General features: G+C 41.5%; 1 protein-coding gene across 26 annotated transcripts in view; it reads right to left on the reverse strand.

Moving 5' to 3' along the window:
• Positions 1 to 19,506, reverse strand: part of LOC310714070 (ankyrin repeat and KH domain-containing protein 1-like) — an 89,031-nt gene that overhangs the window by 3,588 nt on the left and 65,937 nt on the right. For 7 of the 26 annotated variants that reach the window (XR_014529575.1, XM_083518936.1, XM_083518928.1 and 4 more), the window contains 9 exons: positions 18,572 to 18,688; positions 16,951 to 17,125; positions 14,348 to 14,804; positions 11,474 to 11,620; positions 8,540 to 8,650; positions 7,550 to 7,699; positions 5,829 to 7,441; positions 3,451 to 3,660; positions 1,597 to 1,848 (listed from right to left, as the gene is read on the reverse strand). Coding sequence is in view for 22 of the 26 variants with exons in the window: in XM_083518936.1 (XP_083375062.1) it covers positions 1,597 to 1,848; positions 3,451 to 3,660; positions 5,829 to 7,441; positions 7,550 to 7,699; positions 8,540 to 8,650; positions 11,474 to 11,620; positions 14,348 to 14,804; positions 16,951 to 17,125; positions 18,572 to 18,688 (3,232 nt within the window). In the remaining 4 variants the exon portion in view is untranslated. The remainder of the gene's footprint in view (positions 1 to 1,596; positions 1,849 to 3,450; positions 3,661 to 5,828; positions 7,442 to 7,549; positions 7,700 to 8,539; positions 8,651 to 11,473; positions 11,621 to 14,347; positions 14,805 to 16,950; positions 17,126 to 18,571; positions 18,689 to 19,506) is intronic. The other 19 variants (XR_014529572.1, XM_083518949.1, XM_083518948.1 and 16 more) reach the window with 6 other exon arrangements.

Genomic DNA, 19,506 nt, shown 5'->3' on the forward strand with positions numbered 1-19,506 from the left:
AAAGTTTATCTGCCACCCTCCTGAGATTCCTGTGGCCTGAGGTTTAGGAACATGAGAAACTGCTTTATCATAACAAAATGTTTGCCCATCTAGCCCAAGTATTATCTGTGACTAGCAGTAGATAGTTCTGTCATCCTTCTAACTGGGGATTCCAGGGATTCAACCTGGGACTACCTCCATGCAAAACAATTGCTCTGCCATTTAAGGGTAAGTTGTCCCTTTCCCTCCTCACCAACATCCTCTTGTACTTTCAGTCACTTCTCTTAAGTGTCCCGCCAATGTCTCAAGCCAAACATGGTGCTAGCAGGACATATCTGCACAACAGAACTACTTGGTAGTAGCTGAAACTTCACTTACTGATTCACTGCAGCAATACCTACTCCCCAAGATACAAACTACTACAGTGGTGCCTCGCAAGACGAAAAGAATCCGTTCTGTGATTCTCTTCGTCTAGCAGTTTTTTCGTCTTGCGAAGCAAGCCCATTGAAGGATTAGCGGATTAGCGCTTTTAGCAGCTTATCTGCTGATCGGATCAGCTGATAAGCGGCTTAGCAAAAGGGGGGGGGGAGGAAAAAAAAACCAGCAGGAACTCGCAAGACATTGTCGTCTTGCGAAGCAAGCCCATAGGAAATTCGTTTTGCGAAGCACCTCCAAAACGGAAAACTCTTTCGTCTAGCGAGTTTTCCGTCTTGCGAGGCATTCGTCTTGCGGGGCACCACTGTATTTGAAATTCAAAAGGACTTGCCTCTTCTGAAATACAAAATGCAGCAGTAAAAAAATCAGGAATTAAAACTCCAGCTGCTATCATAGGGTTCCCTTTTTGCCAGTACCTCCCTTATTTGGGGTCTGATCACTGCACATCAAAGGCACGTCTCCCTCCCCTTTCTTCCCATATCCTAGAAGTTGTCACACCCTGGCACCACTCCCGTTTTGGTATCTCCAGGTTCTCATCTAGCCTCTATACGCCCTTTCAATGGTCTTCCGTATCCAATTTACTGAAAATTACTTATCGAAAGATCTTCCTTCCTGTTAACTGCTATCTTCAATTGCTCTGAATGCCTCTTCTAAACCATTGTGTCTCCTCCATACCGATCACCCCTTTCCAGTTTCCTACACTGACTCCATGGGAAGCATTGCACTGACTTGAAGATTCGCTTTGGAGCTCTCTACTCATGTGTCTTCATTCCTTTCACACAAGGCTCACTGTCAGCCACTTTCCCTACTCCCCTTTCTCTGAACTTTCTGCCATGCAACAGTTCTGTATCCCTGTATAGACTTATTTTCCTGCAGCTCCACTTCTTTAGCCACCTTGCTGGCTATTCTCAGAAACACTCTTCTATTCAGGGCTACTACTGGCATTATTAAATTCCTGCATGGAAGATTTCCACTCTTGCATAAAGTAGGAAAAGCACAATGTGCAGGAATACATGAGTACTAAAGATGTTTAAATAATTTCTGTCTAAACAATGGACTCTTTAGGATTTATTTAGTTAAAAGCTCAAGAGCTTGATATAATAACGGCTGGGAACCCTTATCCTGTATTTGCAAATTACTGTTTTCTTTAACTCTTACAATCATTTCCTTTGAGATACTCACCTGAAACATTGTTAACACCAAATGACCAGATACCACTGTGTCCAACAGGAGCTGCAAAGTTGGTTCCCAAGGGGGTAGGTGTGACAGAACCTCCTTGACGAATCCTAGCAAGTCTTTCTGTTCCAATAGGCGGTGGCACCTTTCGATCTTGTGCTGTGCTCCCTGATTTTGGCTGACCCAGAGAAGAAGGTGCAGAAGCAGCTGAAAGGGGCGAGGATGATCCCGAGGAAACTGATGGAATAGGAGATTCACCTGATGAAAAAACAGTTCTCTTGCTTTATCACACATGAAACGCTGAGTTGCCTTAACTGCTGCTCTAGGATGTTTCCACTAGAGATGAAATTCTCAATGCTTCAGCAAAAGTACACTTCTACTGAAATCAGTGGGATTTAAATACTAAAAACATTTTTTTTTGGTATAGTATCAGTATTTTGAAATAGATAAAAACTGTGATTTGAATTTTAATGCATCTTAAATTAGGTTATAACATGGTGCTTCATGATATTGTTTATGATTAGCTCATGTCTTCAAAACTGTACATCCATCAAGGAGCTGTTTGAGAACATGCTTCAGGGAATGCATTGGCAAAGCAGACCACTTCTTATTGGACAATTCTGACAGGTGGCTGGGATTGCTCACCTGCCAAAGGTGGCCCATGGACTGCAAGGAGATTAAGATCTGACTTGTCGGCCAAAAGGGTCTCCCTCCCTTCCCCAAATGTCTCTAATCATCAGCCTCAACAAAGAGCTGGGTCACCCTGCCTAAGTTATCTAGGCTCTTTAAACTTTTATACTTCAGAGCTATCTGCCAGGTTTATTGTTCTTTGTCCCTGACTGACATAGGAGCCAATGGCTCTCTAGTTTATTTACTAAGCTTAAAAATAACTATAGGGAACGTTTTCTCCATGACTGATCTATGAAACAGACTGGACTGTGTAGTGGTCTGTTAACAAGCACTCAACTGATTTTCCCATCTCCATACACCAATGTCTAGGATAAATAAGCCACTAAAGAGAGAGATAAGGGGAGAAATGACCCAAAGGCAGCCAGCCAGCAGCTTCCTTGTGGTGTATAATTGCAGCCTCCTCCAAATCACTGCTGAACAAACAAAATTATCAAGAGCTGATCTCATTCAGCAAGCATCCTATATAGACCAACTCTCTAGCTGAATCTATAACATGACTTAATCATCACGTATTTACATTCAGATATTCTTAATTTGTCTGGGATCAGATAGATAGATAGATGGATAGATAGAGGCAGTTTAAAAGTATTGGGTCTAAACTAAAGCAAATGTGCAACTGCATGCATGTTTCCTTTAAATTGTTTTTAAGACCAGCAGTGGTCATAGGGAGCTGCAAATTTGAGTGGGTAAACAATGAAATGGGGAAGGGTATCTTTATCTTCCTTCCAACAGAGAGAAAAGTAATTGTGACAGATTTGTGTGTAGGGAAAGCCAGATGGGAAAAGTCAAGCAAGAAGAAGAAGAAGAAGAAGAGTTTGGATTTGATATCCCGCCTTTCACTCCCCTTCAGGAGTCTCAAAGCGGCTAACATTCTCCTTTCCCTTCCTCCCCCACAACAAACACTCTGTGGGGTGAGTGGGGCTGAGAGACTTCACAGAAGTGTGACTGGCCCAAGGTCACCCAGCAGCAGGTGACCCTCACTCCATCTATTCTTCTACTCAAACTCTCTGAAAAGGAAGGGGAACCTTCATGTGACTGCATGTTATGTCTAATTTGGCCCCTTTTAAGCAGTTCAGTAATTTCATCTTTTAAAGTTGCCTCAATTTCTTTAATTAATGCTGAAAACAAATTTATGTGTTAGAATCATACAGCCAGCAAAAAGGTCAATACCAACAGACTGAAGAGTTGAATTAGACAGACCCCCAAAACTCCTACATGAATTTGTAGCACTTGTCCAAGGGTGTGGTGAAAAATGCTGTCTGTTAAAGCTGGGGGTCCCAACAGGTGCTGGCCCTTGAAGATAAACCCGTGCTCCTTGAATGTTTGCTGAAAAACCAGCCATAGGCGCTGAAGAGGAGTTTGAGGAGCTGCTGGATGGATCTAGAGAAGGTAAGTCTACAATTAATATGATTATGTCTGAGAAAATAACTCCAAAGACCCTACTTGTTACCCAGTTATTCTATGAATTACAGAAACCCTCCCATCATAATCTGATGAGGTTTGTAGGATAAACAGATTCTCATTTATCTTGATTTCTATCATTAAATAGGGCTGGGTTACATTTGGGATTTTTCTAGCCTGAACATATAATAATTAATTACATCCTGTGTTTTAAATATTACTTGCTTCTAGCATGAACTGCTTTTCACAATCCTACCTAAAATTAAGGAGAACATTTATAGATGTTCTGTGCATAGTTGAGTTGTCATAAATAGTTAAGCCAAGATAGGGGAAATTATTTGTTATTGCCAAACTGGTCAAATTCCCAGTATATACAGTAATCTCAAAATGGCAGTTACCTGTATAGTTTTGCAGTGCAAATATTTTCAGACTGAGTCAAACTAATACCACCCTGGCTTGATGTGAGCATTTCACAACATTAAATTATCACTCTTATTGCAGGCATTAAACATTTTTCAAAACTTCAGGGAAGAAAACACAAAGAGCGTAGAATTCAATTCAAAACCACATTTTTAGATGAAGCAGACCAGGAGTGGTTAACTTGATGTTGTTGGGACTACAGTTCCCATAATCTCTGCCCACTGGCCACATTTGCTGAGATAAATTCAAATACCGTACACCTGGAACAGGTTCCCCATCCCTTCTGTAGACTCAATGAAAAGATTTTGCTCCTCTTTTGCAGCAAAAGCCAATAATGGGATAGTCTTCTGCTCAAGACCATTTTCTCATGGTTGATTAAGCTATTCTGCTTGCGTATTTAGGTTCTAAACTAGCGAGAACGCCTCCCCAGATGGCTGAATATAGGTGCTTTTCCACTTTACCTCTCTCTATGTGGTTTGTTGCATCTACTGCGTGGTGAATTTTAAGAGGTCTTACAGGGCCTCACTTCATCCCCAGAATGACTGTGGGATAACTGAGGGTCACTATTCTGGTTTGCTTGTTCTTTAAATGCCACCACATAGTGGATGGTTGAAAGGCTTCTAAATTAACACCCCACAAGTCTCCTTTATGTCCATTAGTACACACATAATTTTCTCACAATGGCATTCACATAAACAGGTCACAAGGATATAGTGCCCATGTGATGCAGAACTTGGTTTAAACTATGAACAGCAGCAAGTTGAGTAAAATCCTTCTTAATCTTATTTTACCAATTATGGTCTCTGTAAAGGTTAGTACTATGAGGACTGAGGCTTAGAAATGCTGCCTATGCTCAGCAATTGGTTATTACATCAATGTGTCAAAGATAAATATCTGTAAACCGCATCAGCAAAGATTCAGAATGGGTTTTTTTTTTTAAACTGAACCCTACTGGAATTCAAGTTTGAGAATCTGAGAAATCTCAGAGCTGACTGAAGAGGAAATATCATCTGCTAAGTATAAAGCACAATGCAAAACCTTAGTGCAAGCATAACATAATCAAAGAGTGTGGCTTGTATTGACTGCAATTAAAACTGGTCAACACCACCAATCAGCAACAGAGGGAATGGCCATCCTTCCACTTCCTATTTAATTATGCAACTTATTTTTATCTCATTATGGTTCTAACAAGAGTTCGAAAATAAAAAAAGCAGAGCAAAGCGTTAATAGGTGGAATGCTGAGAAACATTTTCCTAAAATGCAACTTTTGGTTCCATTTTGTTATGGAGTAAAGAAAAAGGCTAACTTATCAATGAATCACATTATCTTGTCTTAGAGGAAGACAGAAACAGGAAAGGGGAGGGACTGGTATGCGGGTATGCGAAGGATTAAACAAAAAGTCCCCATCATCTATATGGGCCAGAATTTTTCTTTAGGATGTTCTGTTTCCCCCATCATTTCACAGGAGTTACCTGAACCAATATTGTGTGCCAACGTTCATTCTACAGAATCACACCAATTCCCTCATCTCTTGGTTATATTAAGTCACATTATGAAGAAAATATTAACTGGGTAAAAATAATCAAAGACCCAACACAATTCTTTTTTTCAGTATTCCTCTGGTTCAGGATCACAGAAACAATTTTAAAGTTTGGGGAAGTTTTTCAATTGCTATCAAGAGGCCACGAAGAATTATATTCCTTTCCATGAAGAACATAGCAACTCACCTACAGGACTAGTTGAAACTCTCTGGGAAGGAGGCCGGAACCCTGGGGCCTTGGAGTTATCAGGATGCACATTTTCCATGTGCCCCATCACAGAGTTACCCAAAAACGTAGACTGGACAGTGTAAGGTTGGTCTGCTGCTCCTCGTGTGGACAGTGGGCAGTCTCCCCATCCCTGGTTAGCTGGCACCTGGTTGCTATCAAAAAGACTGCTAAAGTGATTGAAGAGTGTTGCTGGGCCAAATGTAGGAGGCAAGGATTTGTTTGCTGGGTTAATATGCATCTGAGAACCGTTCATAACGTTCATGGGCGATGACAGCTGAACTGTGGGTGGTGGCCCTTGCGAAGGTGTCAAAGGTACTGCATTTGTAACGAAAATGGACTGAGGTTCCTGATGTATGTTTGCATTTGGTACCATTGAATAAAATGAATTTCTAGGTTGCATTCTGTGAGAGACACGGGGTGCTGGTACAGCTAACTGAGGTAAGGTACCATTGTCCTGATTATCCGTAGCAACCGATCTAGGTGACGCTAAGCTTAATGGAGTAGGTTCTGAACTGGAAGAGAAAGGCATAGATATGGGAGGACTTAAGTCAGACATATTGGTCGGCAGTGTTTCATCTTGCGCATTGTTTGGAGGTGCAGGACTGCTAGATGTGCACGTTTCTATGACTCCTGAAGTGCTGCCAGATGAGATATTGCTGCTAGCAGCAACCGATGATGGCACACATGCGTTTCCAACAGATTGTTCTGGTGTTGATGCCTTTTCTTTGGGTACTGGGGCAGAAGAAACAGCATCTGTTTTAAGTGCAGACTGCTGTGCCTGTGGAACACTAGCGGGTAGAAATGTAGTGGGAACATGCCCCGTGTTTTCAGGTGCAGGAGAAGCTGAAGGCAGTGTGCTACATGTAGTTGTCACAGTTGAGATCACTGTCGTCATGGTACTTGTTTTAGGAACGCAAGCGAACAACTGCTTCCTGACCGATGATGGAGTCCGGTTACTTGTAACACAGAGTGGCTGGGAGGATGCAACTACTGAAGAGACAGTACCAGGACAAGTGGGAGCTAAACCCGTGGATTCAGGCTGCAAAATATTGCCGTTCTGGTTAACTACGCGACTTGAACTGTTATGCTTTGGAGAGCTATTTGTGCTGCCTGGGTTAACTGGCCTCACTGGGAATGGTCCCCAGGTGTTTGGAGAGGTTGAAAATGTTCCTCCAAATTGGGCCATCGGTAAGCGAGGGTGACGAATTTGTTGCATAGTTTGGGCAGCCAATATGGCAAAGTGAGGGTGGGAATAAGCTAAGGGAAGAGAGACTGGAAAAGAAGAGCGCACGTTTGCAGGGACATTCTTGCTTAATTTGTTAGCAGACTGGAAGGTAGACAGCGTTGATGACTGAGAGGTGACAAGAGATGGAGCTCCAAGGGGAAATGAGTTTTTGTTTGATGCTGAAGCAGTACTGACGCCAGATGAAAAATTTGTATGGACTGACTTGGTGCTGGAAGCAGGTGTTCTTATATGAGTTTTAGGAATTAAATCTTCCAGTTCCTTGGCAGGATCTTGAATAAGGGCATTAATAAGTTGTACTGCATATCTTGTTGATTCTGTTCCACCCCTGAAATAGAGAAGGCAGGATCATCTTTAGAACACAAGCCTCAGTTCAGTACAACTTAAATCCATTTGAAAAACATGAGCTTTAAACATTAGATTTTAGGCACTCTACCTTATTGTGATCATTCTCTCTCCATTTTTATCTTTTTGTTTGTCCACATCAATATGAGCACCAGTGACATCCTGGATTGCTGTGATGTTGCACCCACCTCTTCCCATTATTCGAGAAACAACGGATGCTGGGACAGAGAGCTTTTTTGACCTAAATGACAAAAATTATAAATGTTTTGAGGGCTTCCTGCTTTTAAGTTTAAGAGATTTAGGTAGTATTATTATATACTTGGCCTGAAAAGCGAGATGAGAGCTGCACCCCATAGTCGCCTCTGACTGGACTTAACTGTCCAGGAGTCCTTTACCTTTAACCAAATATTATAGTATGTCATTTTGATAACTAGACAGGCATCTCAGGATAGTTAAGTGATATTCTTGCGGATATTCTGGGCCTTGTTAGATGTGTGTTCTGGGCATGTGAATTTTTGTTTAACTTAGGCTAATAGCTCTTAAGATAATGCTACTGTAATTCACACATTAACTGACAAACTTTTAAAAAGCCTCCCTTGAGAATATGAGTATTACTGACAAACTGAATGGTTACTATGCCTTTTAACTGCTATGCATGCTTTAGAACTGGAGATATACCACATATTTTACTCTACAGCTCTGAAAACACTAATGAAGAAGCTCCATGTGTGCTGAAAGGCATGGAAAGTTTTTTGGTGTTTTTTTTTAAAAAAATCCCTGTTATTATATATCTTGTACCTGTTGACTCACTATCTTTTCCTTTAGTTATTTTAAAAAATGACATTCCCTCCAACAATTCCGGCAGCCTTGGAAGTTTAAAAGCCCTTTCCCCAGCACTTCCTCACATGGATTCTATTTTCTTCCTCTCTTCAGCTCAGTTCCGAAAGTGATACATAAACCCCTGTAATCCACACTCCCTGAAGTTCTAAACCCTCATTGATTCCACCCACAGCCTCATCTACAGCCTATTCATAAATCCTCTTCAATTCCAATGCAGAACTTTTGAATGCCACCAAAGTACCTTTTTGCTCCTGAAAGACAGCGTCCACCTCTCTGCAGCTGAAACTGTTCAATTGGCGTTGACTGCAGAGTGTTGCTAGGGGAAGGGTCCTTTAAAACTCTGCCTACTTGCCTGTCAAGGATAGAAAATACAATTTTCATTAGTTTTCTAGGCGAGAGATGAAAAGAGATCCGAGTCATACATTTTCAAGCTCAGGTCCAGACAAGAAAACGAGAACGAGTTCTCTCGTTCTCCCTGTTTTATTTGTTACATATATATTATCGATCTCTATGGAAACCCAAGGGATCTCCAAGCCAGATATTAGCAGGTCCCAGATCTACTCAGCTCTACACATATGGAACTATTGTAGGCACTTCCAAAACATGTTCTAATTGTACCCTAGATTAGACTAAAATATCACAATTATTTAAAACACTAGGAAATCTTAAGAAACTGGTGTGATAGGCATATGGAACCTGATATTGTGAATATTTTAGATGGCAGTCCATTTAAGGCCTATTGAAATCGCTTGAGCAGTTAATGGCTTATTGTCCTCTTCATTTCAACAGGATTAAGTACTTCATTAGAATCACTATGCTCCAGACAGGGCAGAATCTATAGCTCTGTTAGGATAGCAAAATATCTCTTTTTAAAATAGTTTCTTGACAGAGAGGGAAGGCTTTGGAAGCATACATATTTCTACAAGATTCACTATTGTTAATATGTTTACAAATGCATCAGCAGCCAAGAAAAAAAGTTACATCAGAACTGTTACATATGGAAAAGTATATGGTTTCATATTAACGGCTCAGATTTAAAATGTCAAAATTTCCTGTACTGAAAAGCAGTTCACATGGCTTCTAAAAGCTCTGTATTGTTTGCCTCTATTAAGTGTACTTTTTATATTGTAAATAGGCCTGTGCTCCTCGGATGAAGGGTAGTACAGAAATTTAATTAATAATAATAATTTATTTATTAAATTTATATACTGCCCTTCATCTCAAGGCAGTTCACAAGATAAAAATACAAGATAGAAGAACAAAGTAAGTAGTTAAAAAACCCCTCCTCTCACAAACACATTTAAAAAACGGTAGAATCATAGCTATCAACTTTTTCCTTTTCTTGCGAGGAACCCTATTCGGAATAAGGGAATTTCCCTTTTTTAAAAAAGGGAAACGTTGACAGCTATGTGTAGAATATCAATCAGCCAAGGGCCTGGTTGAAGAGGAATGTTTTTGCCTGGTGCCTAAAGATATATAATGGAGGCACCAGATGGACCTCTCTGGGGAGAGCCTTCTACAAATGGGGAGCCACTGCGGAAAAGGCCCTTTCTTGTGTTGCCACCCTCTAGACTTCTCATGGAGGAGGCACACAAAGAAGGGCTCAGATGACGATTGCAGGCTCTGGGTTGGTTCATATGAGGTGAGTTGGTCCTTGAGGTATTGCAGTCCTGAGCTGTTAAAGGCTTTATAGGTCAAAACCAGCACTCTGAATTGGGTCTGGAAGCTGATTGGCAGCCAGTGGAGTCCGGCCAGGATCAGTATATGCTCAAACTGTCTTGCACCTGTAAGCAACCTGGCTGCCAAATTCTGCACCAGAAGTTTCTGAACTGTCTTCAGAGGCAGCCCTACGTATAACACATTTCAGTATTCCAACCTAGAGGTTTCCAGAGCACAGACAACAGAAGTTAGGCTATCCCTGTCCAGACAGGGGCACAGCTGGGCCACCAGCCGAAGCGGATGGAAGGCAATCAGCACCACTGAGGCCACCTGAGGCTCAAGCGACAGCAAAGGATCCAGGAATACCCCAAGCTGCTCACCTGCTCCTTCAGAGGCAGCATAACCCCATCAAGAGCAGGCAACCTCCCATCCATCCAGACCAGTGCCTTAGTCTTATCTGGACTGAGCTTCAACTTGCTGGCTCTCATCTGGTCCATTACTGAGGCAAGAAAACGGTCCAGCACACCCACTGCCTCACCTGCAGATGCTAAGGTGAAGTAGAGCTGTGTCATCAGCATCTTGCTGACAACGTACTCCAAAACTCCAAATGACCCCACTCAGCAGTTTCATGTAAACAGCAGAGGGGATAAAATCGAGCCCTGAGGAACTCCACATTGACAGTTCCACGGGGCTGCAGAGCACTCCCCAAGCATTACCCTCTGAGAACCACCATCCAAGTAGGGCTGGAACCACTGCAAAGTGGTGCCACCTACCCTCAACGCAGACAACTGCTCCAGAAATCGATGGTACTGAAAGTTGCTAAGAGGTTAAGAAAGAGCGCCTGAATCTGGTGCATGAACATCTACTCTAGAACCTTGCCCAAGAACGGGAGTAGTTTTACCACTGTCTCCTTCAAGCAGGCAGGGACCAACCCCTCTCGTAAGAAGGCATGAATCACCTGCCTGACCCAGCCAGCTGTCTCCTCACTGCTAGTTTTTTATCAGCCACGAGGGTCCAGAGCCTAAGTGGTTGCCCTGACTAATCCAAGCACCTTGTCTGCATCCTCGAGCCTTACTAACTTAACAACAACAACAACAACAACAACAACAACAGGGCTCTGACAAGAGAACTGACAATCTGCTTCCCACACACCCAGCATCTCAGCTTTACATAATAGGGGGCATACACAAACCTCAGGCTCAACTCCTCGCCGAATCTTCACTGTGAACTAGGATCCATGAGTATGTGCTACTTATGTGATGCTACTAACACTTAAGTTTGTGTGATAGGAGAGAGAATGTGACCCTAATGTTTGCTCAACTCCACAGCATTTAAGACTTATAATGTATGTTAACGTTAGCAAATGCCAAGTGCTTAAAAAAAAAAAATCTGACACGTGTATCCACTACCATTCGTATACTGTCAAACCTTCACCCCCAATTCAAAACTGACCAAATTACCAATCATGCTCAAACTGGTCAGATGCCATTCATGAAACTGCATGAAAACAACTTACCTCCTCACTACTTCTTTCCAGCCTTCTTCTCTTTTTTGCCCTCTTTTTGGACTAGTCAGATTCAACTTTATGTTCGGAGACGTCAGAGGCAGGGACACAGATTTATAACTTGTTGTTAAGGAGTTTGGATTAGCTTCACCTTCAAGTCTAAAAACAAAGAGAAGTTTGATTATAGATTGCCTGCCACCAAACGATTTAAACCTCAATTCCAATTACTGAATTCCATGTAAGTCAATGATACAAATTGTTATCAATAAGGCCCTCCAAGTGCTCAGGCAGCATAATCCTATTTCCAGATGAGTTCAGGTGAGCACAGAATATGGAACATTTGTTCCTAATACAGGAAGCTCTATCAACAGATCAGCACTAATGACTATGTAGGGGGGCACTTATTTTGAAAAAAGATTAATAACTTTTGATAACACTTAATGGCAGCGTAAATTGTTTTGTGGCAACAGTTGAATTAATTATGTGCAAAGGGGATGGGGGACTGTTGAACAGCCTGCTTACCTGAATCTAGTGTTCTTATGAGTGGTAATTATGCAGATACGCTTAAAGGTTATGAACCTGTGCACAGCATTGTTCAGAACTTTTTGAATTTAAAACTAACTTTTGGCACAAACGATTTGCCCAAGTGTAGTGTAAATGTACCACAACTTCCTGCTTGGCACTTAAGAATCATAGTTATACAGCTACCTGCAACAAGGAAGACCAACTGTGTGGATGCACAGATACTATGTGGGAAACATCAATTTCAGGTAAGCAAGCTCAGCTTTGTGGGTTTTTTTGTGGGGGCACAAACATAGGAGATTGGTAAGCTAGTTATTGAGATAGTGGATGCAGGTATCTTCGTATGAACAAGGGTAAGGATAGCCCACATCTGAAGTGTTCACTCAGCTTAAGTTGACAACTGGGGCCAGGTAGAACAATACATATGGAGCACCATGCAAAGGTTGTGACTAGAATGTACTCAAAAACCACCTGGTACTTGGGTATTGGGCCAGTTCATGTTACATGGTATGTGAAGAGACTCAATTAGAAAATTCTGAAGATGGCACTTGGATGAAAGACAAAGAAGAAATTCTCCCTAATGATAAAAAGGTGGCTGAAAAGATAACTGAACAGAAAAATGTGGAATTCACCCCATAGGCCACAAGCACTATAGTCAAAGAGCAGATCTTTTACACCAGAAGTATCTAGGTTTAGTTCTAGAAGGTTTGAATAGTGCAGAGGCAGAACCTGCGAGTGCCTGGGCAGACCAAAACTGGTATATATTGCAACTACAACTGAAATCCATGAAAAGGACCTTCTCCATAGCTGTACCAAGGCCCTGGTGCTCAACAAGTTTGTCATGCTCCTGCCACTTGAAACTATAGTGAATGCCAAATATTTTTGCTTAAAAAAGAAGACTTGACTTTGGACTGTAACATCTGGTTTTAGTAGCTGGCTGATTTTGAGCTACTTAGATATGTCAGTTGTAATTGTTTCATCTTCTGTTGTTGCTTTTAAAGATTTGTTTTATCTTTTTATGCTATATAATAACAACAACAATTTATACCCCGCCCATCTGGCTGGGTTTCCCCAGCCACTCTGCTTAGATCTTGTAAAAACTTGATGTTTTGTTATTTTAATAGTGATGGTCTTAGGTACCTTGTACTATTTATAAGAAATGTAAGGTATGAATCTTTTAAAGAATACGGAACTAGCTAATCATGAAGCGTAGGCCTGTAGCCAACATGTATTCACAGGATCTCTCTAAAACAAGCATGGGAAACTTTTAAAGGGACTTAATTAGGCCCACAGGGCTGTTTCTGTCTAACCACACCCACTTGCCCACACACGACATCAACTGTGGGGGCAGGCAAACCCACAACTGCAAAGGAATCACCAGGAGCATTAAAGGGAGCTTCCCACTGTTCCTTATCAAGCAGTAAATTCCAGTGGGCCTTGCATTCGGTGCTAAATTTTAGAAGGTTCCGAATGCAAGCCTTGCTTGCACAGGGACAATACAGTGGTACCTTGAGTTAAGTACTTAATTCGTTGCGGGGGTCCGTTCTTAACCTGAAACTGTTCTTAACCTGAAGCACTTTAGCTAATGGGGCCTCCTGCTGCCGCCAGAGCATGATTTCTGTTCTCATCCTGAAGCAAAGTTCTTAACCTGAAGCACTATTTCTGGGTTAACGGAGTCTGTAACCTGAAGCATATGTAACCTGAAGTGTATGTAACCTGAGGTACCACTGTATAAAGTGCACCCTAATATTTCCAATAGTTCCTTTGCAGTCATGTCAGGTATGGATGGGACAGGTGGGTGCAGCAGGGGGAAATGGCCTTGTGCATCACGTTAGCCGCCCCTGCTCTAGATTATGGGGAATTGGGAACCATTAGCCTTGGCTAAGCAACACACTTGCATGCTAATGGTCACTGCTCCCACCAACAGGAAACCTTTGATGCAGGAGGATGACAACTGCTAAGAGGAGAACAGGTGCTCATGTGCGGAGCAAGCAGCATCTGTTACACCCACCTTCACCACGAGGTCAGAGAACCTGCTGCCCAACCCTGTCTTCAAAGTTACATTCTGGCAAAACTAGGTATCATTTGCTGTTACTGTTGTCCTGGAGGATTAACGTGCAGCTGTTGCTTTTAATTGCTTTGCTTTGCTTTTGATCAGGAGGGATGAATTAGAGGTTACCAAGGAGAGCTCATCTCCTTAGTAACATCTAATTTGGGGATCTATAAGGTAATTTAAAGCCTCTAATCCCCCAACCTTGAAGCCCAAGGTCCAAAACATGTGCATTCAGAAACATTTCAGCATCAAGCTAGCATGAAAAAGACTCATTAAAAGCTTCAGTAATGGAGATATAACTTGTGACTCACCTGGTTTGCACTTTGGAAACTGAGGTGTTAGTCTTGTCTTCCTGAGAAGGGAGCAGTACTGAGGCATATCGTCTCTCGCCTGAAGAGTGTGTGTCCATAGTGAAGTTTAGTTCCTGGCTTTTACCACCGCTGCTGCTCTCACTATTGCAATCTGTGCTGTCTAAGTTGTCAGAATCACTATTCCCACCAGCACTACCGCCTCTTGGCTCTCCGTTGATTTTATTTTTATCTGCTTTTTGCTGTGCTAGAGTTATATGCTGGTCTGGCAAAATTATCTGCACATTTTGAGGAGTGTCTTTTGTTTTATTCTTCTTATTCTTTCTATTTGTGCTGGGAGTTGTTACCACATTGGCCCTCTTCTTTCCAAAAGCATTTGTGAAAGTAGTTGATGTTGCAGATATTCCAATAGTAGTTGTAGTGGTTGCACTTGGAGGCTCTAAAGGAACTTCTTGATCAACTGAAACAAAACAGATTTTTTTTAAAAAAAACTTAATGATGGGAACAGTGCCCCCCCAAAAAAAAACTGTATCAGAATTCGTAGTGACTTGTACCATGACATCAAAGGCAGAGTTTTTCTGCAGGTTAGACCAGACTTTTAGCATTCTGGTTTTAAATCTATTTTTTAAATGCTTTACTAGCTGTTTAAATCAATGAATTAAAAAAGCACTTCTTTTGAAACCTGCTATTCTAGGAACTGTTTGTTGATTTGCTTCTGTATGTATCATATAGAACTATATAGCATCAATGTATAAGGTACTTTACAGGGTAGCAAGAACTCAGATGGCCTGAAATTGGACAATATTAACATGCAAAGCTTCATTTCAGAGGGATGAGATTCGAAGGTGATTTCAAAAGTTTTAGGGAAGAGGTGGCTTTGGCTGAGTTACTAACAAGGGAGTAAAAAAAGTGACAGTACAACTTGAGTCCCATTTTTGCATTACCCCGGAGTTGCTGCAGAACTTCTTCCCACATGGTTAGGGTAGAGATGAGATGAGCCATTCAGAAGGGGCTGTAACCAGGACTTACTTTACCCAGTGCCATAGGAATAAGTGGTGCTGAAGTCAGTTCCAGTCATCAGAATTATAGGGGGGGGGGGGAACCCGGGCCAGGTGTGAAGAAGAAACAGGAAGGGATACTTGAGAGAGCAGGTTATTGTTGGATGGCCAAGGGTAATAGACACAGTGCTTACAGTATCCATTATGTAAGACACACAGATCCTTTCCCAAAGCAGAGTTTAAATCTACAGTCTGACTGGGTTGTGGCAGAAGAGGAAAGATAAAGATTATCCTTTGGGGCCGTCATGTTAGGTTGGGCATGGGAGGCACTGTAGTATGTTGGCTCCAGAGCGTCCTAAAGGATCAGTCCAAGGTGGTGCTGGGGGCCTTCAAGTTCTCACCCTTGATCTGTGGGGTGCTTCAAGGTATTATTCTGACGACACGCTGTTTAACATGGAGAGTTGGACTTTGGTGTCACCAATATGCAGACAACACCTAGGTCTAACCTACAACCAGGTCCGTCCCCCCCCAGCCGGAACTCAGTGCCATTATAAGAAAACAATGAAAGCTTTCATGGTGAGTTAGGGCACCTCTTTTTCTAGAAAAATAGCACTGCCTGCATCTTCCTGAAGCTGTGGAACATCTGAACAGGTGTCTGAAAACGATTCTGGCATACATGAGGGTGAACATGCTGAGGCTTAATCCAGACAAGACGGAGGTACTCTCCATGGATGGAATGATTTAACAGTCCTGAATGGGGAAGCACTCTGGCTTGCATCCTGGGATTAGGGCTAGGAATACCTTTTACCAGTTTAGGCTGATAGAGCAGCTATGGCCCTATCTAGAGAGACCAGACCTTGCCTCAGTAATCCACACACAAATTACATCCAAGACATTACCATAATGGATTCTTTGTGTAGCTGCCTTTGAAGATGGTCTGGAAACTCCAAGTGGTGCAGGTTTCCACTGCTAGGATGCTGGTAGGGACAAGGGAACTGGAGGACATGACACCAATTCTGTACCAAATGCACTGGTTATAGGTGCGTTTCTGGATGCAATTCAAAGTGCTTGTATTAACCTTGAAGGCCCTATATGGTTTGAGACAGAATTATCTGAAGGATAAATGTATGAAGCAATCATACAAACTTGCCTGGGCACTGAGATAAGTCTCAGAGGCCCTGTTTGTGTACCTTCCTATGATGTCAATTTGGTTGCCAGGCATGAGAAACGGGGCCTTTTCTGTGGCAGCCCCCAGCCTGTTACACTCCTACACACAGAAGCACAGAAACTATGCATTTTTAAATGGGTTTTAAAACCCATCTTTTTCAAAATGTATTTTCTGGACTAAGCCTTTTCTTCACTACAGAGTCATTCTAAATACAACTCTACTAGTTATATAAATAAGAAAGGAAAAGCATTGTGTTTGTGTATGATGTACACTACTAACAGAGTCCCTCACACATGACTTGGATTTCCTTACTCAAATGAAGTGACCAATTATTACCAAAACACATGTAAAATTTACTTTCACTCTGTGCTTTAGAAGAGTTTTAAATCCCAAAAATACAAGTTTAGAAAACTAAGTTGAAGGAGTGATGAATTCCTCACCATCATCATCATTCTCATCTTCATCTTCATCTTCTTGCAGCTCTAGTGTTTCCTTAGGTTTGTGCTCCTCATCTTCTTCCTGTTTTCGTTTTTGCTCTTCTTTCTTCTTCTTTCTCTTCTCCTTCCTCTTCTCTCTTTTTGCTGCAAGAGCCTGCTTTCTACTCTCTTCTCTGGACTGTGGAAAAATAATTTACAATATACCTGATTACACACCAATATAGAATATAAACATATCTACAATGATAACTACAGCAAATGCATTATATAAAGAATTCTAAATTCTCCAGTGTCTTCTTTTTGGCTCAAGAAACCTCCATAATGAATGATCCCCCCACGCAAATAAAATAAAATAAAATAAAATAAAATAAAATAATAATAATTGGCTGGGTTTCCCAAGCCACTCTGGGCGGCTTCCAACTGAATATTAAAAACAATACCTCATCAAACATTAAAAACTTCCCTAAACATGAAAGTAAACTGAAAAAGTAAAACGAAAAAGTAAAAAAATGAAAGTAAACAGAAGTGGTTTTTCCAATCTGGCTTGGCTCACACAGATCCCATCCTGTGTGGGAAAGCGCACTGTTGCTTAGGTCAACTGTGCTACAAATGTGTTTTGTAATAGATTTGTCTACAGATATGCCTAGATTGTCCTTAAGAGTGGAAACCTTGAAAGCCACCTTCAAATACTGAATATAAATCAATCTGCAGTGGTCCTGCTCTTTTATACAGTGGTACCTCGGGTTACATATGCTTCAGGTTACAGACTCCGCTAACCTAGAAATAGTGCTTCAGGTTAAGAACTTTGCTTCAGGATGAGAACAGAAATTGTGCTCCGGCGGCACGGAAGCAGCAGGAGGCCCCATTAGCTAAAGTGGTGCTTCAGGTTAAGAACAGTTTCAGGTTAAGTACAGACCTCCGAAACGGATCAAGTACTTAACCCGAGGTACCACTGTATTGCAATTGTAGACCAATTTTTTATACCTGTTTTAGTGGACTACATTTAGTTTAAGGTATGTTTAAGTCTAGGCTTCATAAAACATGAATATGATCCTGACTAATTAACATGAACTCAAGAGTCCCCCGAAGGAAACATATGCTTACTAAAAGCTAAAAAAAGTGGTGATCAAGCGCACAAGGTGAAGCAGGAGTGCTGGGACTCTTGACACTTGTTTCAAGCTTTATAAATGTATGAGGCTGAGAAAGGGTGTCTAAACTAGACCATAGTGTAGTGGACCACTTTGTGTTATTACTATCCATAACTAAAGTAAGCTTTACTTTGGAATCCCCCCCCCCCAACCGCAAGATACTGCTTTAGTAACTACTAGCTTGCTACGTTACACAGGAAGATGTAGCAAGAAGGCCAAAGATCTAATCCAGAATGTGGCTCATGGGGATGGTTAGGATTTTCAACTGTTAGATCTATACCAATTTGATTTAGAAGTCTTGCTAGCCTGAGTGAAGGAGTGATGGTGGCTTACTCCAGAAAATTAAAATCCACAGCAGACTCAGATTAGTCCTCTGCTGCATTTATCCCACGCAGGTGCATGCGTAAGTCTGAGAGAGGATTTCACTTGATTTATGTAACAGTATTTAAGCAAGGGGATGTACTCTATCATCTTACCTTTTCCAAATCTAGCTCTTTTAGCAGGATGCTTGCATTCTTATTTGCTTCAGCTGCTTGCTGGTCCTTTGCCTTCACAATTGTTTCAACACACTGGTGACATTTCTTCAGCAAATCCTATACAGTAGAAAGTTTGTGAAAAGGAAAGATAGGTTCAGCAAGTTGCTAGACACCAAGAACTACTTCACTGGCTTATACAAATGGAGTACCAGAGAATATGTCTGTAGGTAATGAATTAAAGCTAGTGATTTTTGATTACTGTTAGGCTGATCTACAGTTTTCTGAAAATACAGCTTTTAAAGCAATTATCAATTTGTTTGCCATACATGTGCTAACTGATCTTTCAATGCAAAAAGAGCAGAATTTATACTGAAGCTGCAAGTTTAATACTATAAGAGTTTATTGTTTCAACTGGCAGGCCTTGTGCTGGCCAGTTGTCCACCTGCCTACTTTTAGAATACAACTGTAGCATGGCATTCCAAATCTAGAAAGCATTTCTTATGCTGCCCTTGATAACAGGTGCAAAACCATAACTACTAATGGAAGTAAAGGTGATCAATTTCCTTAGGCATATCCAGATTTGCAGATGTTGGATATGGTACAGACCAGAAAAGCCTTTACTACTTCAGACAAGATTTATTCCCTCCTACCGAATGTTTCCCCATACATATTCCTACTAGGGGAAATTTAGCATCTTAGAGAAGCATTCACTCCTAGCCTTCTTGCTAACATTTTGGAAGGTCTTTTCTCCAGCGGCAAAAGCATTCGGCCATGCCAATTCTAACATATTGTGAAGTACAGCCCTTCACAATAGCAGCTGCGTATCTATCTCTATATAATGGTAGTTAAGACATATGCGGTAAAACTGAACACAATATTTTTGTAAAAAAATCCAGTGCTTGTTGAAATTCAGCTATTGGGTACTGGTGGAAGGC

This window comes from Podarcis liolepis, assembly GCF_965112155.1.
Source record: "Podarcis liolepis genome assembly, chromosome: 8".
In the NCBI taxonomy this organism is placed as follows: domain Eukaryota; kingdom Metazoa; phylum Chordata; class Lepidosauria; order Squamata; family Lacertidae; genus Podarcis; species Podarcis liolepis.